The following is an 18,336-nucleotide window of genomic DNA, read 5'->3' as shown; positions in this document are numbered from 1 at the left end:
AATTTTGTTTGTATATTAGCATAAAAATATTTAATGTTAATACTAGCCAAGGATTTATTACATAGTATTTTTGTAATAAGAAATTACTCTAAAGATATTTTGAATATTTTCGTTAAGCATTTATGAGCAATCATGCCTTCTGCTTCCTCATTTGAGGTTCTAATTGGTAAATTTACAAGTGATTGTCTCACCACATTTACATACATTTCTTCCTCAAAAAGACTCCTTAGGTTTTGCTATCCTTATTTTAGAAATGAGGAAATGGATGTAAGAAATTTAAATAATTCCTCTTAAGTACAGAATTTTAGTAAATTTTGTAGCTGAAGTTTAATTCAAGGCGTTAGACTCAAGTTTAAACTCAAGAACAATCTTGACACACATTACATGAAACATAACTAGGGATGAGGAATGGAATTTGCATTGACTGAGAACCAAGAAAAATGCTAAATGCACTTTGTTTGCAAATGAAAAAGATAATTCTTTGCCATAGATGGGATAAGATAAGGATTCATACAGATTATACAAAGTTCTTATTATATAAGTAAAAATTAATAGTATTTCATATATACAAAAATCAGTGGTATTTTGTATATTAGGTGTGTCATTGGAAGTAAGTGAGAAGATTTAAAAAATAAACAAAGCAGTAGATAAAAAATTCACCCTATTATTGGCCATTCATTCCTATGTGACTTTGACAGTTCAGTCAATGGGTTTACTGTGTCCTTATCTGTCACCAACCACCAGAGGTTGGGGAGACACTATAAATCCATTGCCCGTACTTTGGCAACAGGTTTAAACCTATTTCCCAGAGATAAAGATAGAGGTTTCCAACTCCATCTCTACAACACATATATCTTACACAGATGTACAGCTGGGAGGGGTAGCTTTCCGAATACATAAACGATCCAACGTAAACATAAGCCAGAGATGTCCGAAGGAAAGCGGTGCAGCTATGATTAGGTCAGAAAAGCAAACATCATACAGGTTTTGGTGGCCATGTTTCTGTCACTGAGTGATAGAAAAGAATCATTGGACGACTTAGATTCCAAACATATGAATTACACGTTAAAAGGCTGGATTTTTTGTTTTTTTATAAACTGTCTATTACAACAGGGGTAGAAGTAAAGATATAAGAGATACTGCTGCAGTATTTAAGTCCAGGGGTGGTTAAGGACATCTCATAGATAATTCTGATACATGAATATATTGATTGCCAAAGAAAAAAGTGTTAAAATAATATGTTTACTGTCTTAGAATAGGATAGAAAGGCTAAAATGTAATTTCAAAAGTATTGAATTCAAAATTAATAAGCCTCTCTCATTCCAAAGCTTGCACTTTTTTCAATACTTTTTAAATTAAATTTTAAGTTTATGAATATTGACATAGAAAATCTGTATAACTAATGATAAGCAAGGTCAGGAGTCTAGTATGCCATGATAAAGGTTTTAATTTTCTCCTCTATGAATTGGGACATAGTTAAAATATTTCTAAGGTGAGACAAGCAGGATTTGGTATGATATGGTTTTATATTTTATAAATTTCCCTAGCATAAAGTAGTGGGGGAATAGATTCAGTCAGAAATGGAGAACAGTGAACATTGAATGCATAGGAAAGCTTCCATAAGGGCAGGATTGGATAATAGAATAAGAAAAAGAAGTTTTGAGAGGTGTGATAGAGGTAGAATTGATTGGGGTGCAAGCTGGAAGGTGTTATTGAAGTTCAAATAAAGAGAAAAGTATAAAAATCTCAGAAATTTTGGCAGAATGAATAGTGCTTGAACCGTTTAGTCCTGACATAATACAGACTAAAGGCAGGCCCCGTGTGGTGTTTGGTTGTGAAGTGGAGGAGGGTGATGATTGACACTGAGCATGTGTGAGTGGGACGAGCGCTGGAGAAGCACAGTTTGGAAGTGCTCTTCCTCCACGGATCATGAATAAACGATTATTTGTAGCTCATCTCCTTCTTTCCCTATTTATATTGTTTTCATATTTTTCTTTGCTGGTGACTTTCTTGTAGTCATATAAAGTTTAGAAAGTGTGATTGAAACTTTCAAATCTCATTTTATAACATTTCCTTTTAATGTGTCCATTGAAAACCACTCATTAGAAAGAAACTTTATTTCGCAAATATCCTGGATCACAAACACAGATCACCACAGTATAACCAGTGTCTTATTATGTTAAACTTGTGGTAGTTGTTATACCTGTAGTTGCACAGTAAAATTGCATGGCTTTCAATAATGATGAGGATGCAGCATTTCTACTTTTTCATATTTCTTTTATAACAGCAATTATGCGGCAATATGAAAGGCCATAATGGAGAAAGGATTTTACCAAGAGACTCACTGGTAACCAGCTTGATTCAAGAACGAAAAACCCTCTTTTTCCTTCTTTTTGTTATGGCTTACAGCTTTCAATTTCACAAACCCAAATAAATCCTATGACTGAAAGCACATGGGCTTTTATCTGTTGATTCTTTTATCTCTCTGATCCCTTCGGAGGAAAGAAGTAGCCATTTCTGCCTCTTTATTATAAATTAACAACATTCTGCTGTCCCCTGCTGCTGCCCGCTCTCATGCCCAGCTTCCATCTCAAGAGGCCTCCCAGCCTACCCTCCCCAATTGCTAGGGACCCTCCTGCTCTACCCACCCAGGATTTGGGATATGGAGAAGAGCACAATGTGTGGGGCCAGTCCCATGGGCCCAGATATCCTTTCTCTCTTAAAGGAATCACTCAGACTGACTTCCTGAGCACAGATACATCTCTTTTCTAACTTTCTGCTAAGTTTTTACTGAAGTTGAGCTTTTCTACCTGATTTTTCTGCTTCAGTTTTCCTTCTCCCCATCCCCTCCCCTTCTTGCTGAGAGTGGGTACCCCTCTGCACACTTCAAAGCATTATACATAGATTAGGGGACCACCACCGTCCTGGGGTCTGACTAAGACCTACAGAAACTAAAAAGAAAAAAAAAAAGATGATTCTGGAACAAGGGGTGGAAGAACCTCAGGCCTTAGGCTGGGAGTATCCTTTTCCAGATCTCCATCAAGTGACAAATGGGTTATCAAATATGGGATAGCTACAGAATGAAATATTATTCAGTCATAAAACAGAATAGAGCACTGACATTGATACGACACGGATAAACCTTGAAGCCGTCATGCTAAGTGAATAAAAAGTCAATCACAAAAACTATGTATCATAGTATTTTTTTGTATGAAATGCCCAGAACAGGGTCTTCTCTGGAGGTAAGAATTAGTTGTTTAAGGCTGAGGATGGAGGTTTGAGGGTGAAGAAATAGAGGAGGGAGGTTGATGATTACAGTGTTTATTTTTGAGGTGCTGAAACTAAGAATAACTGTTAATGGTTGCACATATCTGTGAATGAACTAAAAATCATTCAACTGTGTACTTTAAATGTGTAAATTATGTAATATATAAATTATGTCAAAATAGAGCCACTTAGATAATACAAATATCTGTAATTCTATGTTTTCCTCCTCCTCCAGTAGCCACTCACTTCCTCTGGGACACGACAATCACTCCCCAACCTTATTTTGGTAATAATTTCTTAGCTATCAGTTGCCTAGGCATTGCAGTACATAGCACATCCAAGCTTACTTCCGCAGCTGTTGACACAGTCCTTCCCTGTGGAAGGGTTCACGGGTGGACAGGAGGTTCAGGGGAGAGGTGCAGCGGAGGTGAGTTGTGGTTTGGGCACACGCAGGTCAGACGTTTGTCAGAAGTTCAAGAAGGCAGTCTCCCCTTGCTGGCTGCCCTTCTGCGGGCATAAGGAGCCCTTGGCACTACACACTTAGGATGCATTTTAACATTTCCTTTTCCTTTCCTCTTCCGATTCTTCTTGGAAGGTACACCATCAAAGAAAAGTCTTTTTGCTTGCCTTACCAAGAAGAAGTTCCATTTTCTTGCTTTTTCTTTGTTTGCCAAGGTAAGTCAGCAGCATCCTGTAGGAAATTTCTAGTTTGTTCCTCCTCCTCCACCATAGAAAATAAAACCTGCCAGAAAACTCACGTGGAGAAATAGATTCACCAAGGAAGGCAAATTGTGCTTATTTGTCCCTTTATCCCTACTGAGGGGGTTTGAACAATTCAAATGTGTCCACATATGCTTGTCCTTTCCTGTGGACACATCTGGCACCGCGGACTCCACGGGACGGGGCAGCGATGGTCCGCGAGGGGCAGCGGTGGCGGGCGGTGGCCAGCCTGCGCTCGAGCCCCGTTCCTGCCAACTGCCTTGGTCCTCGCTGTGCTTCTGTGCCGCCGAACCATGTTCCTTCTCCTCGCACTGCTCCCCCACCTTGCAGGGCTGCCAGCCGGCCTAGGTAGGTCATTCTCCCATAGCCCTGAGACCCGCCACCACCCCTTTCCTGCATTCCCGCTGGTGCCTTCGGTCACATTACCCTAGCCTCACCTGCAAAGCAAGCCAGATGGCCAGGAACGTTACTGCAGAGTCTGCTTTGCATTCGTACCCTGGGCTCAGCAGCAGACACCTGGCCAGTCATGCAGGGTCCTCCTGTTCTGCGAGAGAGGATACAGGTGTATGTGTATGCGAATTGCCTCAGTTTACTCCTCAGTGCTGAGGGATACAGGCCTCGGCACGCTTCTGAAAAGGAACAGGATGAGTCCCTAGAATTACAGAATCCGATTATTTACTTGTTCGCATGTATCTCAGCCATCTCCAACAGGCCATTGAAAGCTGTACCATTAAGGAGGGTGAACTTTTAACGTTTAGTAACCATGTTAGACCCCCGGATACACTCTGCTTGGGTTGACAACACTTACTTGAGACCTTTCTCTAAACAAGAAAACAAAACGAAAAAAAATGAACTGGAAAACCAAAAACAGCAACAACAAAAAGCACGCTCTTCCTGCAGATGCAGAAGGAATGTTCCTGCATGTCACCGTGCCACAGCGGATAAGGGCAAATGGGAGTGAAATTTCAGAGAAGCAGGTAGGCCACAAGAATCTTACAAATTTATAGCCACTTGCAAAGCACAATATTTTGACTGTGTACTTTGTATCCCACCACCTTTTGATCCTCTTCTTAACTCCACTTCCTTTTCTCTCTCCATCTCTTTTTAAATATTCACAATTTTCAAGAAATATAAAGCAGATCAATGTGAAATATGCATGGCAATGTTCTTCCATGCAAATTACAGAAGTTTGTTACCGCCTGCTAAATGGTAGAGAAATTGGTCTAGAGTAAAACCTAGATCTCTTGGAGATACTGATTTAAATTCTATCAGATATATAGCCACAGTTGCATTGGTGGATTACAGGGCAGTTCCCTTGTAATTTTTTGAGAGCACTCCATACCATTTTCTGTAGTGGCTGCACCATTCTTCATTCACCTGAGTAAAGTGTGATGGTAGGTGATGTCAAAATAATTTATGATACCCGGTCTGATTTCATTCTTCTCCATGTGTATATCCAATTTTCCTAGAACCATTTATTGATAAGATTGTCCTTATTTTCTGATGAGTGTTCTTAGCAACTTTGTCAAAAATCAGGTACCTTGAGATGCATTTGTTTACTTTTAGACTTTCTATTCTGTTCTATTGGTCTACATGTCTGTTTTTATTTCAATACCATGATAATTTGATTACTCTAGTTTCATACCGTATTTTGAAGTCAGGTACTTTAATGCCTCTTGATTTATTCTTTTTGCTTAGGATGGTTTTGGCTATTCAGGGTTTCTTGTAGTTCCACACAGATTATAGGATCGTTTTCAGCTACTTTTGTGAGTAGTGTCACTGGTATTTTGATAGGGGTTGTACTGAAACTGTAGATCACTTTGGCAGTCTGAACATTTTGACAATATTGATTATTCCAATCCATGAACATGGGATGGCTTTCAATTTTTTGTGTGTCTTCTTCAACTTCTTTCATCAAAGTTTAATAGTTTTCATTGTAGAGCTCTTTCATCTCTTTGGTTAAATTTATCCCTAGGTATTTTATTTTTTGTATTTATTGTAAATGAAATTGTTTTTATTTATATTTTTGAGAATTCACTATTAGTATATAGCAATGCTTCTGAATTTTGTACGTTGATTTTATATCACATGGTTTTGTTAAATTCATGTATTCTACCAGATTTCTGGTGGAATGTGTATAAGATTGTGTCAGGCTTGCAAGGAGGTGGGCATGCTGGTGCTGTGGCCCTGAGTCCCTCAAAGTCACTTGAGGCCATCTGTGTTTTCATGCTGCCACCTGGCCTGGCCACCTAGTGAGTGCTCATCTCAAGTGACCAGTGCCTCTTCCTGAGCCCATGCACTGACCTAGACAATGACATCTGGGTGCTGCAGGATTGAAGTGGCATCCATGTGATCTTCTTTCTGTCTTGCTTGAGTCAGCTCCATCAATGGACTTGACCAAGGTGAACAGTCAGTGGTTATCTCCATCAGAGGCAAGGGAAAGTTTCATATAAAAATTGGTTGTCATTCCCACATGTCCTTGAATTAAGACTTTAAAAGAAAACTTTGCCTCTCTTTCTCTCTGCCTTGCACAAATTTTGTTTGGATGCTGCATCATAAAGGCCTGAAATTTGAATAGCAGTCACGTTTGTAAATGCTGATGGGAGGTGAGCTATATAAAGAAGATTGACACATTTTAGAAAATCTTATGTCTACTGAAAACAATGAAGAAATCATGAAGGAAGGCAAGAAATTTACCAACTAGTGATATATAATAACCATCTTTATAATATCCATTTGACTGTTCATTTATCCCAAGAACTCTGTAGCAAGTAAGAGTCATTTGTACATTGCTGCTTAATCCTGTAGCCGGGATTTAGAAGCTGCTTTTGCTGGAAGCACTGACTCCTTACTTGGGCCCACAAATTATCTAACAGCAGGAAACAGTTAAATGATTCCATAGAAATGGAAGGAATAAATTAACAGTGGGGGAAATGTAATTGGGACTACAAAAGGGACAAATTTTCAATATAGCCAGCTTGCATGCTGGAAAGTTTTCTCTGCTTATTAATTAAACTGACACCTTTTCCCTCTTTGTTTACATGCTGGAGAGCCCAAGGTAAACAACCTTTATTCATCAATTAAACTAGGCAGTCTTCTAACCCTTATTGCTTTCTGACTGCCAAAGTAGTAAACATGTCAGCCAAGACATACAGCTTCATAGATGTGGCACTGGATGCCTGGAGAACCAAGGCATCAGCCATTGTGGATGCGCATTTTGTCACACAGGCTGAACCCCTGAACTCCCCCTTAAAAGGTTGACATTTTCTCTCAAAAGTAGGATGACTATGCTTTGAGAGGTTGACTCTCCATGTTGTCTTCCTCATCTGATGAATAATAAACCTCATTTCTTTTTCTTCCAAACCTTGTTCTCATTATTTATAAATTAACATTGAGGCCAGGGTACCAGCTTTCTGGTAACAAAATTGGTGAACCCCAGATGGGACCCACTCTGTTGAGTGTTAGGAGGCCCCCTGTGTTGAACGCTGGCTGGATCTTAACAGAGATGCTAGTGAATGATGCTGTGGAAAGATTAGGGGATGATTTACATCCAGAAGCTTCCAGGGTATAGTTAACTCTGGTGAACTTCCATTGTCTTCTCCACAAATATGACCTCTGGCTGTTTAAATGACATTTGGGGAAATGTCATAAGAAGTCGAAACATTTGCCAAAATATGGATAAATCTCCAGGTCTGTGCATGCCAAAACTTGACTCCACTTGTCTGCAAAGGTTTCACTGGAACCTTCATCTGGTTCTTCAAAAGGAAGAATTTGTTGGCTCCATTTTTAGGGTGAAAATCTCAGGTTGAAAAACACTAGGGACTCAGAATGCTTTTCCATTTGATTTTAAGGGGGGGTTATTATCCCCATTTGATGTTTATTTTTTCTTAAAGATTCCCACCTGGTTTGGGGGGAGCTTGTGTTCTCTTTCTGGTTTCTTTTAAAGATCCCCATCTGTTGGCCTTGGCTGTGGGGGAGGAAGCTCCCATCTGTTTGTTTATTTGGCATTTGTTTGTCTGTTTGATAAGGTAAATACACACGTCTATTCCCTCTGAAAGCCCTTATAGAAAAGCCTGGAAGCAATGAGAAGCAAGGAGATTCTTTCCTGCCCCTAGGACAGACTCGAGTCAGCTAGTCTATGGATCTGCAGGTCTAAATGGAACTCTGCAGGACTTCTGAGACTGTTGGGTCTGGGAACCAAAAGGACAGATGAGTGAGTGTCTCATCCCCCATGGAGAGCACCATGAGCCCTGCACCCTGAGGAGGAGTTACATGGCCTCATAAGTCTGCCACGGGGCTAAAAACAGAATGTTCTCCAGGTCATTTCACCTGATAAGGGGCAAACAGACCAGCTTATCAAAGAGATTCTGTTTGTGTAAATCCATGACCAATGGAAAGAACCCACGTAACCCTTATCATAGTCCAAAGTTAAAGCATCCATAAAAAGCTCCAACCTTCACCTGAGCAGAGCCAGTGGTTTCTGGGATCCATTGCAGTGCTGTAGCTGCAGCTCTTTCTTTCTCTAATAAATCCTACTTTGTGTGTCGACCTTGTTGTCTTGTTGTGGAAGTGTGGTCAGACAAGAAACCAAGTGACACTTAGAGGAGTGGAGAACTCAGATTTTATTTTTACGCCAGCGGGCTCAGATGTGTACCTGTGTCTGAGCACTGAACAAAGGATTCACAAGATATTTAAAAGGCAGGGCAGGGCATCAGATTGCAAAAATGTGCTCAGGTTATGGTGTCCTAACCAGTGAGTTAGAGACCTAAGATTGTTTAGGTTAATTGGGCTGGTATTTACAAGTAGAGACAAAGAAGGGCTGAAATGGGTGCTTATCTCTGCATAGTGCCTTTCATCTCAGTCCTGAACTTTTGCATGGCTCTAATGGGCAATTCCTCAGGCATTACAGTTCTGTCCGAGGTTACAGCTTTTAATTGACAGTTTACCATGTTTTACGACCCTGTTTCAAGGCTATTCTGCCTCTTCAGTCTCATGAGTCAATCCACTGCCTCTCGAGCCAATTCTTTGGTTTGTGGTGGGCAAGAACTCTTGACATCACCCGACAAGAGGAAGAAGGGAAAAAGAGAGAGCCAGGAAGGATGGAAAAGGTGGAGGACCCCACAGTGGGGGTCGCAGGTCTTGTGCACCACAGAAGCCATCCTGTAACTCAGGTCCATCAGAAGGATTGCAGGGATTCATGATGCTTTCCATCCTTCCCAACTCCAACTCCAACTCCAACTCCTGGTCCTCCTCAGTAGATGACAGCTCAGGATGGAAGAGTGAAATAACTCCTGATATCACTGCTGGCCAGCTAGTACAGCAGGCTAATTTTGCAGGTGTCTGCTTCTGTTAGGGGCCCAGCTGAGGGATTTACTTTTGGGCTGAACAAGGCTATTAGACTCAGCCTTTTTTTTTTCATTTTTCTTTTATTATTCATATGTGCATACAAGGCTTGGTTCATTTCTCCCCCCTGCCCCCGCCCCCTCCCTTACCACCCACTCTGCCCCCTCCCGCTCCCCTCCCTCAATACCCAGCAGAAACTATTTTGCCCTTATCTCTAATTTTGTTGTAGAGAGAGTATAAGCAATAATAGGAAGGAACAAGGGGTTTTGCTGGTTGAGATAAGGATAGCTATACAGGGCATTGACTCACATTGATTTCCTGTGCGTGGGTGTTACCTTCTAGGTTAATTCTTTTTGATCTAACCTTTTCTCTAGTACCTGGTCCCCTTTTCCTATTGGCCTCAGTTGCTTTAAGGTATCTGCTTTAGTTTCTCTGCGTTAAGGGCAACAAATGCTAGCTAGTTTTTTAGGTGTCTTACCTATCCTCACCCCTCCCTTGTGTGCTCTCGCGTTTATCATGTGCTCATAGTCCAATCCCCTTGTTGTGTTTGCCCTTGATCTAATGTCCACATATGAGGGAGAACATATGATTTTTGGTTTTTTGAGCCAGGCTAACCTCACTCAGAATGATGTTCTCCAATTCCATCCATTTACCAGCGAATGATAACATTTCTTCTTCTTCATGGCTGCATAAAATTCCATTGTGTATAGATACCACATTTTCTTAATCCATTCGTCAGTGCTGGGGCATCTTGGCTGTTTCCATAACTTGGCTATTGTGAATAGTGCCGCAATAAACATGGATGTGCAGGTGCCTCTTGAGTAACAGTCTTTTGGGTATATCCCCAAGAGTGGTATTGCTGGATCAAATGGTAGATCGATGTCTAGCTTTTTAAGTAGCCTCCAAATTTTTTTCCAGAGTGGTTGTACTAGTCTACATTCCCACCAACAGTGTAAGAGGGTTCCTTTTTCCCCGCATCCTCGCCAACACCTGTTGTTGGTGGTGTTGCTGATGATGGCTATTCTAACAGGGATGAGGTGGAATCTTAGTGTGGTTTTAATTTGCATTTCCTTTATTGCTAGAGATGGTGAGCATTTTTTCATGTGTTTTCTGGCCATTTGAATTTCTTCTTTTGAGAAAGTTCTGTTTAGTTCACGTGCCCATTTCTTTATTGGTTCATTAGTTTTGGGAGAATTTAGTTTTTTAAGTTCCCTGTATATTCTGGTTATCAGTCCTTTGTCTGATGTATAATTGGCAAATATTTTCTCCCACTCTGTGGGTGTTCTCTTCAGTTTAGAGACCATTTCTTTTGATGAACAGAAACTTTTTAGTTTTATGAGGTCCCATTTATCTATGCTATCTCTTAGTTGCTGTGCTGCTGGGGTTTCATTGAGAAAGTTCTTACCTATACCTACTAACTCCAGAGTATTTCCTATTCTTTCTTGTATCAACTTAAGAGTTTGGGGTCTGATATTAAGATCCTTGATCCATTTTGAGTTAATGTTGGTATAGGGTGATATACATGGATCTAGTTTCAGTTTTTTGCAGACTGCTAACCAGTTTTCCCAGCAGTTTTTGTTGAAGAGGCTGCTATTTCTCCATCATATATTTTTAGTTCCTTTGTCAAAGATAAGTTGCTCATAGTTGTGTGGCTTCATATCTGGATCCTCTATTCTGTTCCACTGGTCTTCATGTCTGTTTTTGTGCCAGTACCATGCTGTTTTTATTGTTATTGCTTTGTAATATAGTTTGAAGTCAGGTATTGTGATACCTCCTGCATTGTTCTTTTGACTGAGTATTGCCTTGGCTATTCGTGGCCTCTTGTGTTTCCATATAAATTTAACAGTAGATTTTTCAATCTCTTTAATGAATGTCATTGGAATTTTGATGGGAATTGCATTAAACATGTAGATTACTTTGGGGAGTTATCGACATTTTTACTATGTTGATTCTACCAATCCATGAGCATGGGAGATCTCTCCACTTTCCATATTCTTCCTCAGTCTCTTTCTTCAGAAGTGTACAGTTTTCCTTGTAGAGGTCTTTCACATCTTTTGTTAGGTTTACACCTAGGTATTTGATTTTTTTTGAGGCTATTGTAAATGGAATTGTTTTCATACATTCTTTTTCCGTTTGCTCATTGTTAGTGTATAGAAATGCTAATGATTTTTCTATGTTGATTTTATATCCTGCTACCTTGCTATAGCTATTGATGATGTCTAGAAGCTTCTGAGTAGAGTTTTTTGGGTCTTTAAGGTATAGGATCATGTCATCTGCAAATAGGGATATTTTGACAGTTTCTTTACCTATTTGTATTCCTTTTATTCCTTCTTCTTGCCTAATTGCTCTGGCTAGGAATTTCAGTACTATGTTGAATAGGAGTGGAGATAGTGGGCATCCTTGTCTGGTTCCTGATTTTAGAGGGAATGGTTTCAGTTTTTCTCCATTAAGTATAATGCTGGCTGTAGGTTTGTCATATATAGCTTTTATAATGTTGAGGAACTTTCCTTCTATTCCTAGTTTTCTTAGAGCTTTTATCATGAAATGATGTTGGATCTTATCAAAGGCTTTTTCTGCATCTATTGAGATGATCAAGTGGTTTTTGTCTTTGCTTCTGTTAATGTGGTTTATTACGTTTATTGATTTTCGTATGTTGAACCACCCCTGCATCCCTGGGATGAAGCCTACCTGGTCGTGGTGAATAATCTTTTTGATGTGTTGCTGAATTCGGTTTGCCATTATTTTGTTGAGGATTTTCGCATCAATGTTCATTAAGGAGATTGGCCTATAGTTCTCCTTTTTGGAGGTGTCTTTGCCTGGTTTTGGGATAAGTGTAATAGTGGCTTCATAAAATGTGTTTGGCAGTTTTCCTTCCCTTTCTATTTCATGGAACAGTTTAAGGAGGGTTGGTATCAGTTCTTCTTTAAAGGTCTGATAGAATTCAGCAGAGAATCCATCTGGTCCTGGACTTTTCTTTTTGGGGAGACCTCTTGATTGCTGCTTCAATTTCATTTTGTGTTATAGGTCTATTCAGGTGATTAATTTCCTCTTGGTTCGGTTTTTGATGATCATATGTATCTAGAAATCTGTCCATTTCTTTAAGATTTTCAAATTTATTTGAATATAGGTTCTCAAAGTAGTCTCTGATGATTTCCTGGACTTCCATGGTGTTTGTTGTTATCTCCCCTTTTGCATTCCTAATTCTACTAATTTGGGTTTTTTCTGTCCTCATTTTAGTCAGGTTTGCCAGGGGTCTATCGATCTTGTTTATTTTTTCAAAGAACCAACTTTTTGTTTCATTAATTCTTTGTATGGTTTTTTTGGTTTCTATTTCGTTGATTTCAGCTCTTCTTTTTATTATTTCTCTCCTTCTATTTGTTTTGGGATTTGCTTGTTCTTGTTTTTCTAGGAGTTTGAGATGTATCATTAGGTCATTGATTTGGGATCTTTCAGTCTTTTTAATATATGCAGTCATGGCTATAAACTTTCCTCTCAGGACTGCCTTAGCTGTGTCCCATAGGTTCCGGTAGGTTGTGTTTTCATTTTCATTGACTTCCAGGAACTTTTTAATTTCCTCTTTTATTGCATCGATGATCCACTCTTCATTAAGTAATGAGTTATTTAGTTTCCAGCTGTTTGCATGTTTTTTTAGATTCAGCCTTTTTGTGCACTTTTTATGCTCACAAGCGGAAGATGGGAAATAAAGTGCAAGGGCCCTAACTCAGGACCCTCTAGTTCATAAGTCAGGGAAGGAGACACAATGTAGAAATCTAGGAAGTTTAAGGAGATCTGCTGTGATCTGTATAAGAATAAAGAACCCTGAGCCCATCTTTCTACCCTTAGGGAGAGTGGCAATCAACCTATGGTTAAAGGTCTGAAAGAACTCAAATTAATATAATTATTTATATGTGTTGCTTTAATGCATTGGTCTGTTGAGTATTGGGCAAAATATCCTTTGCCCCTGGAATTCCAGAAAACAACTGATTGGTTGATTTTCTTTCCAGGAAAAGTAAAAATGTGCACTTAAATCGACAATTTTGGCATGCTTAAATTAAAACATCTCTCAGTGTAAGTGTGAAAACATCTTTAAGATGGTTCTTAAACAGCTATTATAAAGTTAACATGTAAAAGCTACTGTCTTTTCAAATAACGTTATCTAAAGTTCTTATCTCAATCAGGTCTGACTAAGATGCAGGCATTTAGGATTACCTCTCAGGCTCAGACTAGAAAAAATGACAAAAAAAAAGGTGGTTTTAAACTCAAGCAGTGGCCTGCAGAAGGGATCTTTTAATTTGAGTATTTGGAGAAAAAAAGCACCTTATAGCTTGCTTCATTTTGTCATGAATATAATTTGGAATTTAATTCTCTTTTAATAATATATGGGATATGTGGGTCTCTAAACAAATGTGCTTTCTGTAAATTTTTTTTAGGTGGAAACAGTTTTAAAATTGCTTTATTTCTTTTTTGTGAAAATATAAGGCTACTAAGAGTATTATATTTTATTGGCAAAGCAATTTTGTCTAAGTTGAAAAGTTTTATGAATGTTGTTTTAAAATGTAAGTCAGAAAGAAGAGACAGAGCCTGTTGGAGCAGGGAGTCACTTCCCAGGCATCTCCTCTGGAACCGACTGGAAGAACAGTGAGGAGGACAGCACCTCCACTTCATTGTACCTACCGCAATCTCTGCAGTGAGGACCACCCTCAGTCCTTCAGCCAGTCTTGAGTTCATTTCCATGGAGGAGATGAGGCTCTGAGCATGACATTTGGCCCTCAGTTACCTTGCCCAGTGGAGTGACCAGGTGACCTTTGAGGATGTGGCTGTGTACATTTCCCAGGAGGATTAGGGGCTTCCTGATGAGGCTCAGAGGCTTCTGTACTATGCTATGATGCTGGAGAACTTTGCACTTGTGGCCTTTCTGGAACTTGCATCTTCCAAGTCCTGGGTGGTATCTTACCTGGAGCAGGATAAAGAACCCTGGTGCCTAACAGGGTAGGTGTGTCTCCAGCCACAAGAGAGGCCCAGATGGCGCCCATCCTTGGCTGCTGGCATGGAGTGGAGGAAGCCTGTCCTGAGAAGGATATTTCTGGAGGAAGAGTGTCCCAGTGGGGACCCACTAAAGTAGGCTGGAAAGCCTTTATCTGTGACATGTGTGGCCCGGTCTGGAAAGATATTTTGCACCTTGCTGAGCATGAAGGAACACACCCTAGGCAGAAGCAATACATGTGTGCGGCATAGGACAGAGGCTTTGGTGTCAGCACGAACCTTCACCACCTTCAGAAGGAGCATGGTGCTGAGAAGCCGTTCATACACTGGGAAGGTGGGAAAGACATTCTGGAAGGGCCATGACCTCAAGCACCATGCCACCCCCAGCAAGGGGTAGCTACGCAGGCCCACCATGCACAGGGCAGCCTTCCCACCCCACTCCAGTATCAGGCAGCAGCAGGGAGTCCATAATGTACAGAAGCTCTTTAAATGCAGCAGTTGCAGGACAAGTTTCCAAAAGGCCTTTGCTCTCTTTGACCACCTGATAACTCACTCTGGAGAGGGACCCGTCAGATGCCAAACATGTGGAAATTCCCTCAAGGGGAACTTAATACATATTAATCACTCAAATTTCACACTGAAAAAATGTCTTGTGTGTGTAAGGAATGTGGGAAGGCCTTCAGCTGCTTGTTTAAACTGAGATCACATCAGAAATTTCACATGGGAAATTTGCATCGCACTTGCAATGAATGTGGGAAAGCCTTCACTCTCAAACATTCACTGGTTCAGTACCAGAGAGTTCTCATGGGGGAAAGGCCTTATGAGTGTGGACTGTGTGGGAAAACCTTCACTTGAAGCTTTCATGTTGTTAGGCAACAGATATTTCACAATACAGAAAGGCTTTATGTTTATCTGCAACATTGGCATCAGAAAATACACACTGGAGAAGGGTCTTACGCGTGCCATTAATGGGGGAAAGCCTTCATTAACAGTTCCCGTCTTGTTCATCACTAGGAAGTTTGTAACACAGAGTTTGAGCGCGATGATTGTGGGAAAGCCTTCTGGTAAACCTCCAAGCTTGCTCTGCATCAAAGGACTCAAACTAGATAAAGGCCTTATAAATGCATATGGGATAGTCTTAAGTTACTTCTTCAACCTTGTTCCACAACAGGGAATTCATGCAGAGAAAAGCCCTATGAATGGTCAGAATGTGGAAAGGCCATCAGTCAAAACTCTGCCCTTATTCAGCACCAGAGGTTCACACTAGAGAAAGACCTTATAAGTGCAGTGAATGCTGGAAAGCCTTCAGCTACACTTCTAACCTTGTTAAACACCAGAAAGTTCACACTAGAAATTGGCCTTATGAGAGCAGCCTGTGTGGGAAAGCCTTCAGTGAAAGCTCCATCCTCATCAGAGTTGACATTGGAGAAATGCCTTAGGAGTGCAGCAAATGTAGAAAAGCTTTCCTCTATAGCTCTAAGCATTTCAAGCACCAGAAAGATCATGTTGAAAAAGACCTTTCCAAGTGCAGTGGACATGGGAATCCCTTCAGCCAAAGTTCCACTATCTCCCAGCACTAGAAAGGTCACTCTGGAAAAGGCCTTAGGAGAGTGGCCAATGTGGAAAATCTCCTATCTTGGCTTTCTTCTTGTTCACTATAAAAGGATTCACTCATGAGACATCTTCTTTGAGAAGAACCTTTGTGAAGAAGCCATTAGCCAAAATGTGTACATCCCAACACCTCTCATGAGATTGCTTATGAGTGTCTGATACATGGAAGGCTTTGAGGAGCTATATTACACTGTCTTTCCTATCCAAGTCCTCTGTCAGATTATGTCACTGACAGATACCTTCTCACCTCTATAGCTAGCAGGCCTCCCCAGTGTGTGCCTCCCTTACTCAGGGGAGACAGATCTCTATGATCTCTCATTTTCTGGAAGGAGTGAAGGGAGCACTTTTGGGTCACCTCAATTCCCACTTAGCCTCTGCCCAGTGGTGTTGGCATTGCCTTAACTTAGTTCTCTCCAAGAGGGTCGAAACTGGAGTCCGCTGAGGACATCCAGAGATTTGTCGTGTTGATCCTTGTTGAGTTTCTAGATAACATTTGTGCTAGATTTGTTAGCCTCCAAATTACCTGACCCTGAAAACATCTGTCTTCAGACTATAATAAAAGCCATACTCTGGGGGACAGGAAGAAGAGACACAGAAGAATCAACAAATAAGAATGATATAGGTAGGTATTGGAGGTATGTTTTTGGCAAAAGAAAATTAAAGAGAAGAAGGAAATGCTTTTGGATGAGAAAGTGGAGTGAGGCAGGCTGAAATAGAAAAAAGTTTCCTGGGACTTATGCACCATGTGACCTTTCCTAGTGGCAGATGCAGAGCTCTTTCAATTACAAATCCCTTGTAGTAAGCCTTGAGACAACTCCATCCTGCCCCTATTTATCTCTCAAGTAAATGCCCCTTGCTTAAAACATAAATATTGATCACTGTTCATGCATGTAATTAAAATACCTAAGAGCTAGCTTAAGTGCATGCACAGAGTAAATTCAATCTGTCAATCACCCTATCTTGTTCCATTGGAACCATTCACATTTTTTTCTCACTGTCCTTGAGATTTTAAATCCAGCTTTAAACAGAAGAGCTCTCTCTCCTTCCTCCTTATCCTCTTCTGTACATTCGGTACACTGGAGGTACCTTCCCTCACCTAAGCTAAACCTTATCATCTCCTTTAATATGCCTATGTGCCCAGCTTGGATTTTTTCCATGTAGAAAATCTTCTGGGTTTCCAGAGACTACAGCATTTTGGCAAATCCAGTGAGGAGATAATCACAAGGTAAACCTCTTATTTCAAAATGTCATCTCTGCTATCTACTTTCTTCTTCACCCTGTTCATATCATGGTTACCCTCAAGAGATAACTCCCTCATCTCCAACCTGCCCTTGACTTCTGAGTCATGCCTCAAGTGGGAAGTAAAAGGTGAGGTAACTGGGTACTCTTTATCCTGTCTTCGGAAAAAGTGGGAATTGATTATAACTTATTCTCCATCTCCAAGCTACTAATTACCAACTGCACCAGGATGAAATGAAAGCTGCAGGTGCTGGCAGCCTTGCTTCCTGCCTCCCCTTAACTGCTTCCCTAGAACCCCTTCAAATCTTCAGGGAAATGTTGCAGATTCTATTCAGGATCACAAGACTAGACCCTAAAGTAATTTCTAAATTTCCTTTCTTTAGGGAAACTGATAAAGATATATTTCCATCTTAGTTTGTTTTGGTCAGCTGGCTTATTTCTCTGATGTTTTCCTTCCTTGGGATACTAGTTGGATTAGTACATAGAACCAGCACTTCACCCCAGTAGAAGAGGAGTACTGGTACCTAAGCTTCTTAAGCTAGGCCAGAGATGTCAGGCCACAGTCAGAGTCAAATTGGATCAAAGAATTTGAACCCCATAACTTCCATAAACCCTAAGGAGATGCCCCAAGAGTCTCTGGATTTCCATACCTCAAAGGGAATGCCCTCCTCTCTATCCCTCCCTGTCATATAGGAAAAATCCTATAGCCTAAGACCAATATCATTGGTCAGATGTGTTATTTGTTCAAGCCTGTATGGCCAACTTATAAGACACTGCCAGATCAAGAAGTCTGACACTCTTATTGAATCTTTTAGGAAATAATCTCCCTCTTCATTTTTCTTTCCTCTGGAATCCCCACCATTTGCCTTGAGATGGCAGACGTGGTCTATGCCATCTTGTTATCCTCTAGAGAGAATTGTGGTTAAAGGGTCTGAGAGTACCCTGAATTAATATAATTTTTATATGTGTTGTTTTTAATGTAATAGTTTTCAAGGGTTGGGAAGTAATTCCTTTGCCCCTGAAATTCCAGCAAACCACTGGCTGATTATAGTGGTCAATTTGGGCTCATTAGGTGCTGGCCACTCACAGCTGGTTGACCCAGGAATGGTAAGAGTCAGTTCCCCACAGCTGCTATAATTATGATTTATTCCAAAGATCTTTTCTTATTGTTTC

General features: G+C 40.5%; 2 protein-coding genes across 2 annotated transcripts in view; both read left to right on the top strand.

Moving 5' to 3' along the window:
* LOC109676412 (disintegrin and metalloproteinase domain-containing protein 5-like) overlaps nucleotides 1-3,786 on the top strand; it is a 208,130-nt gene extending 204,344 nt beyond the window's left edge. Inside the window, exon 22 of the mRNA XM_074053314.1 lies at nucleotides 3,503-3,786. Coding sequence (XP_073909415.1) covers nucleotides 3,503-3,786 — 284 coding nt within the window. The remainder of the gene's footprint in view (nucleotides 1-3,502) is intronic.
* Nucleotides 3,787-4,835: 1,049 nt separating this feature from the next.
* Nucleotides 4,836-18,336, top strand: part of LOC109698344 (disintegrin and metalloproteinase domain-containing protein 18) — a 112,411-nt gene continuing 98,910 nt past the window's right edge. Inside the window, exon 1 of the mRNA XM_074053313.1 lies at nucleotides 4,836-4,964. Coding sequence (XP_073909414.1) covers nucleotides 4,836-4,964 — 129 coding nt within the window. The remainder of the gene's footprint in view (nucleotides 4,965-18,336) is intronic.

Source organism: Castor canadensis, chromosome 14 (genome assembly GCF_047511655.1).
Source record: "Castor canadensis chromosome 14, mCasCan1.hap1v2, whole genome shotgun sequence".
In the NCBI taxonomy this organism is placed as follows: domain Eukaryota; kingdom Metazoa; phylum Chordata; class Mammalia; order Rodentia; family Castoridae; genus Castor; species Castor canadensis.
This window is presented reverse-complemented; position numbering and strand designations above follow the sequence as displayed.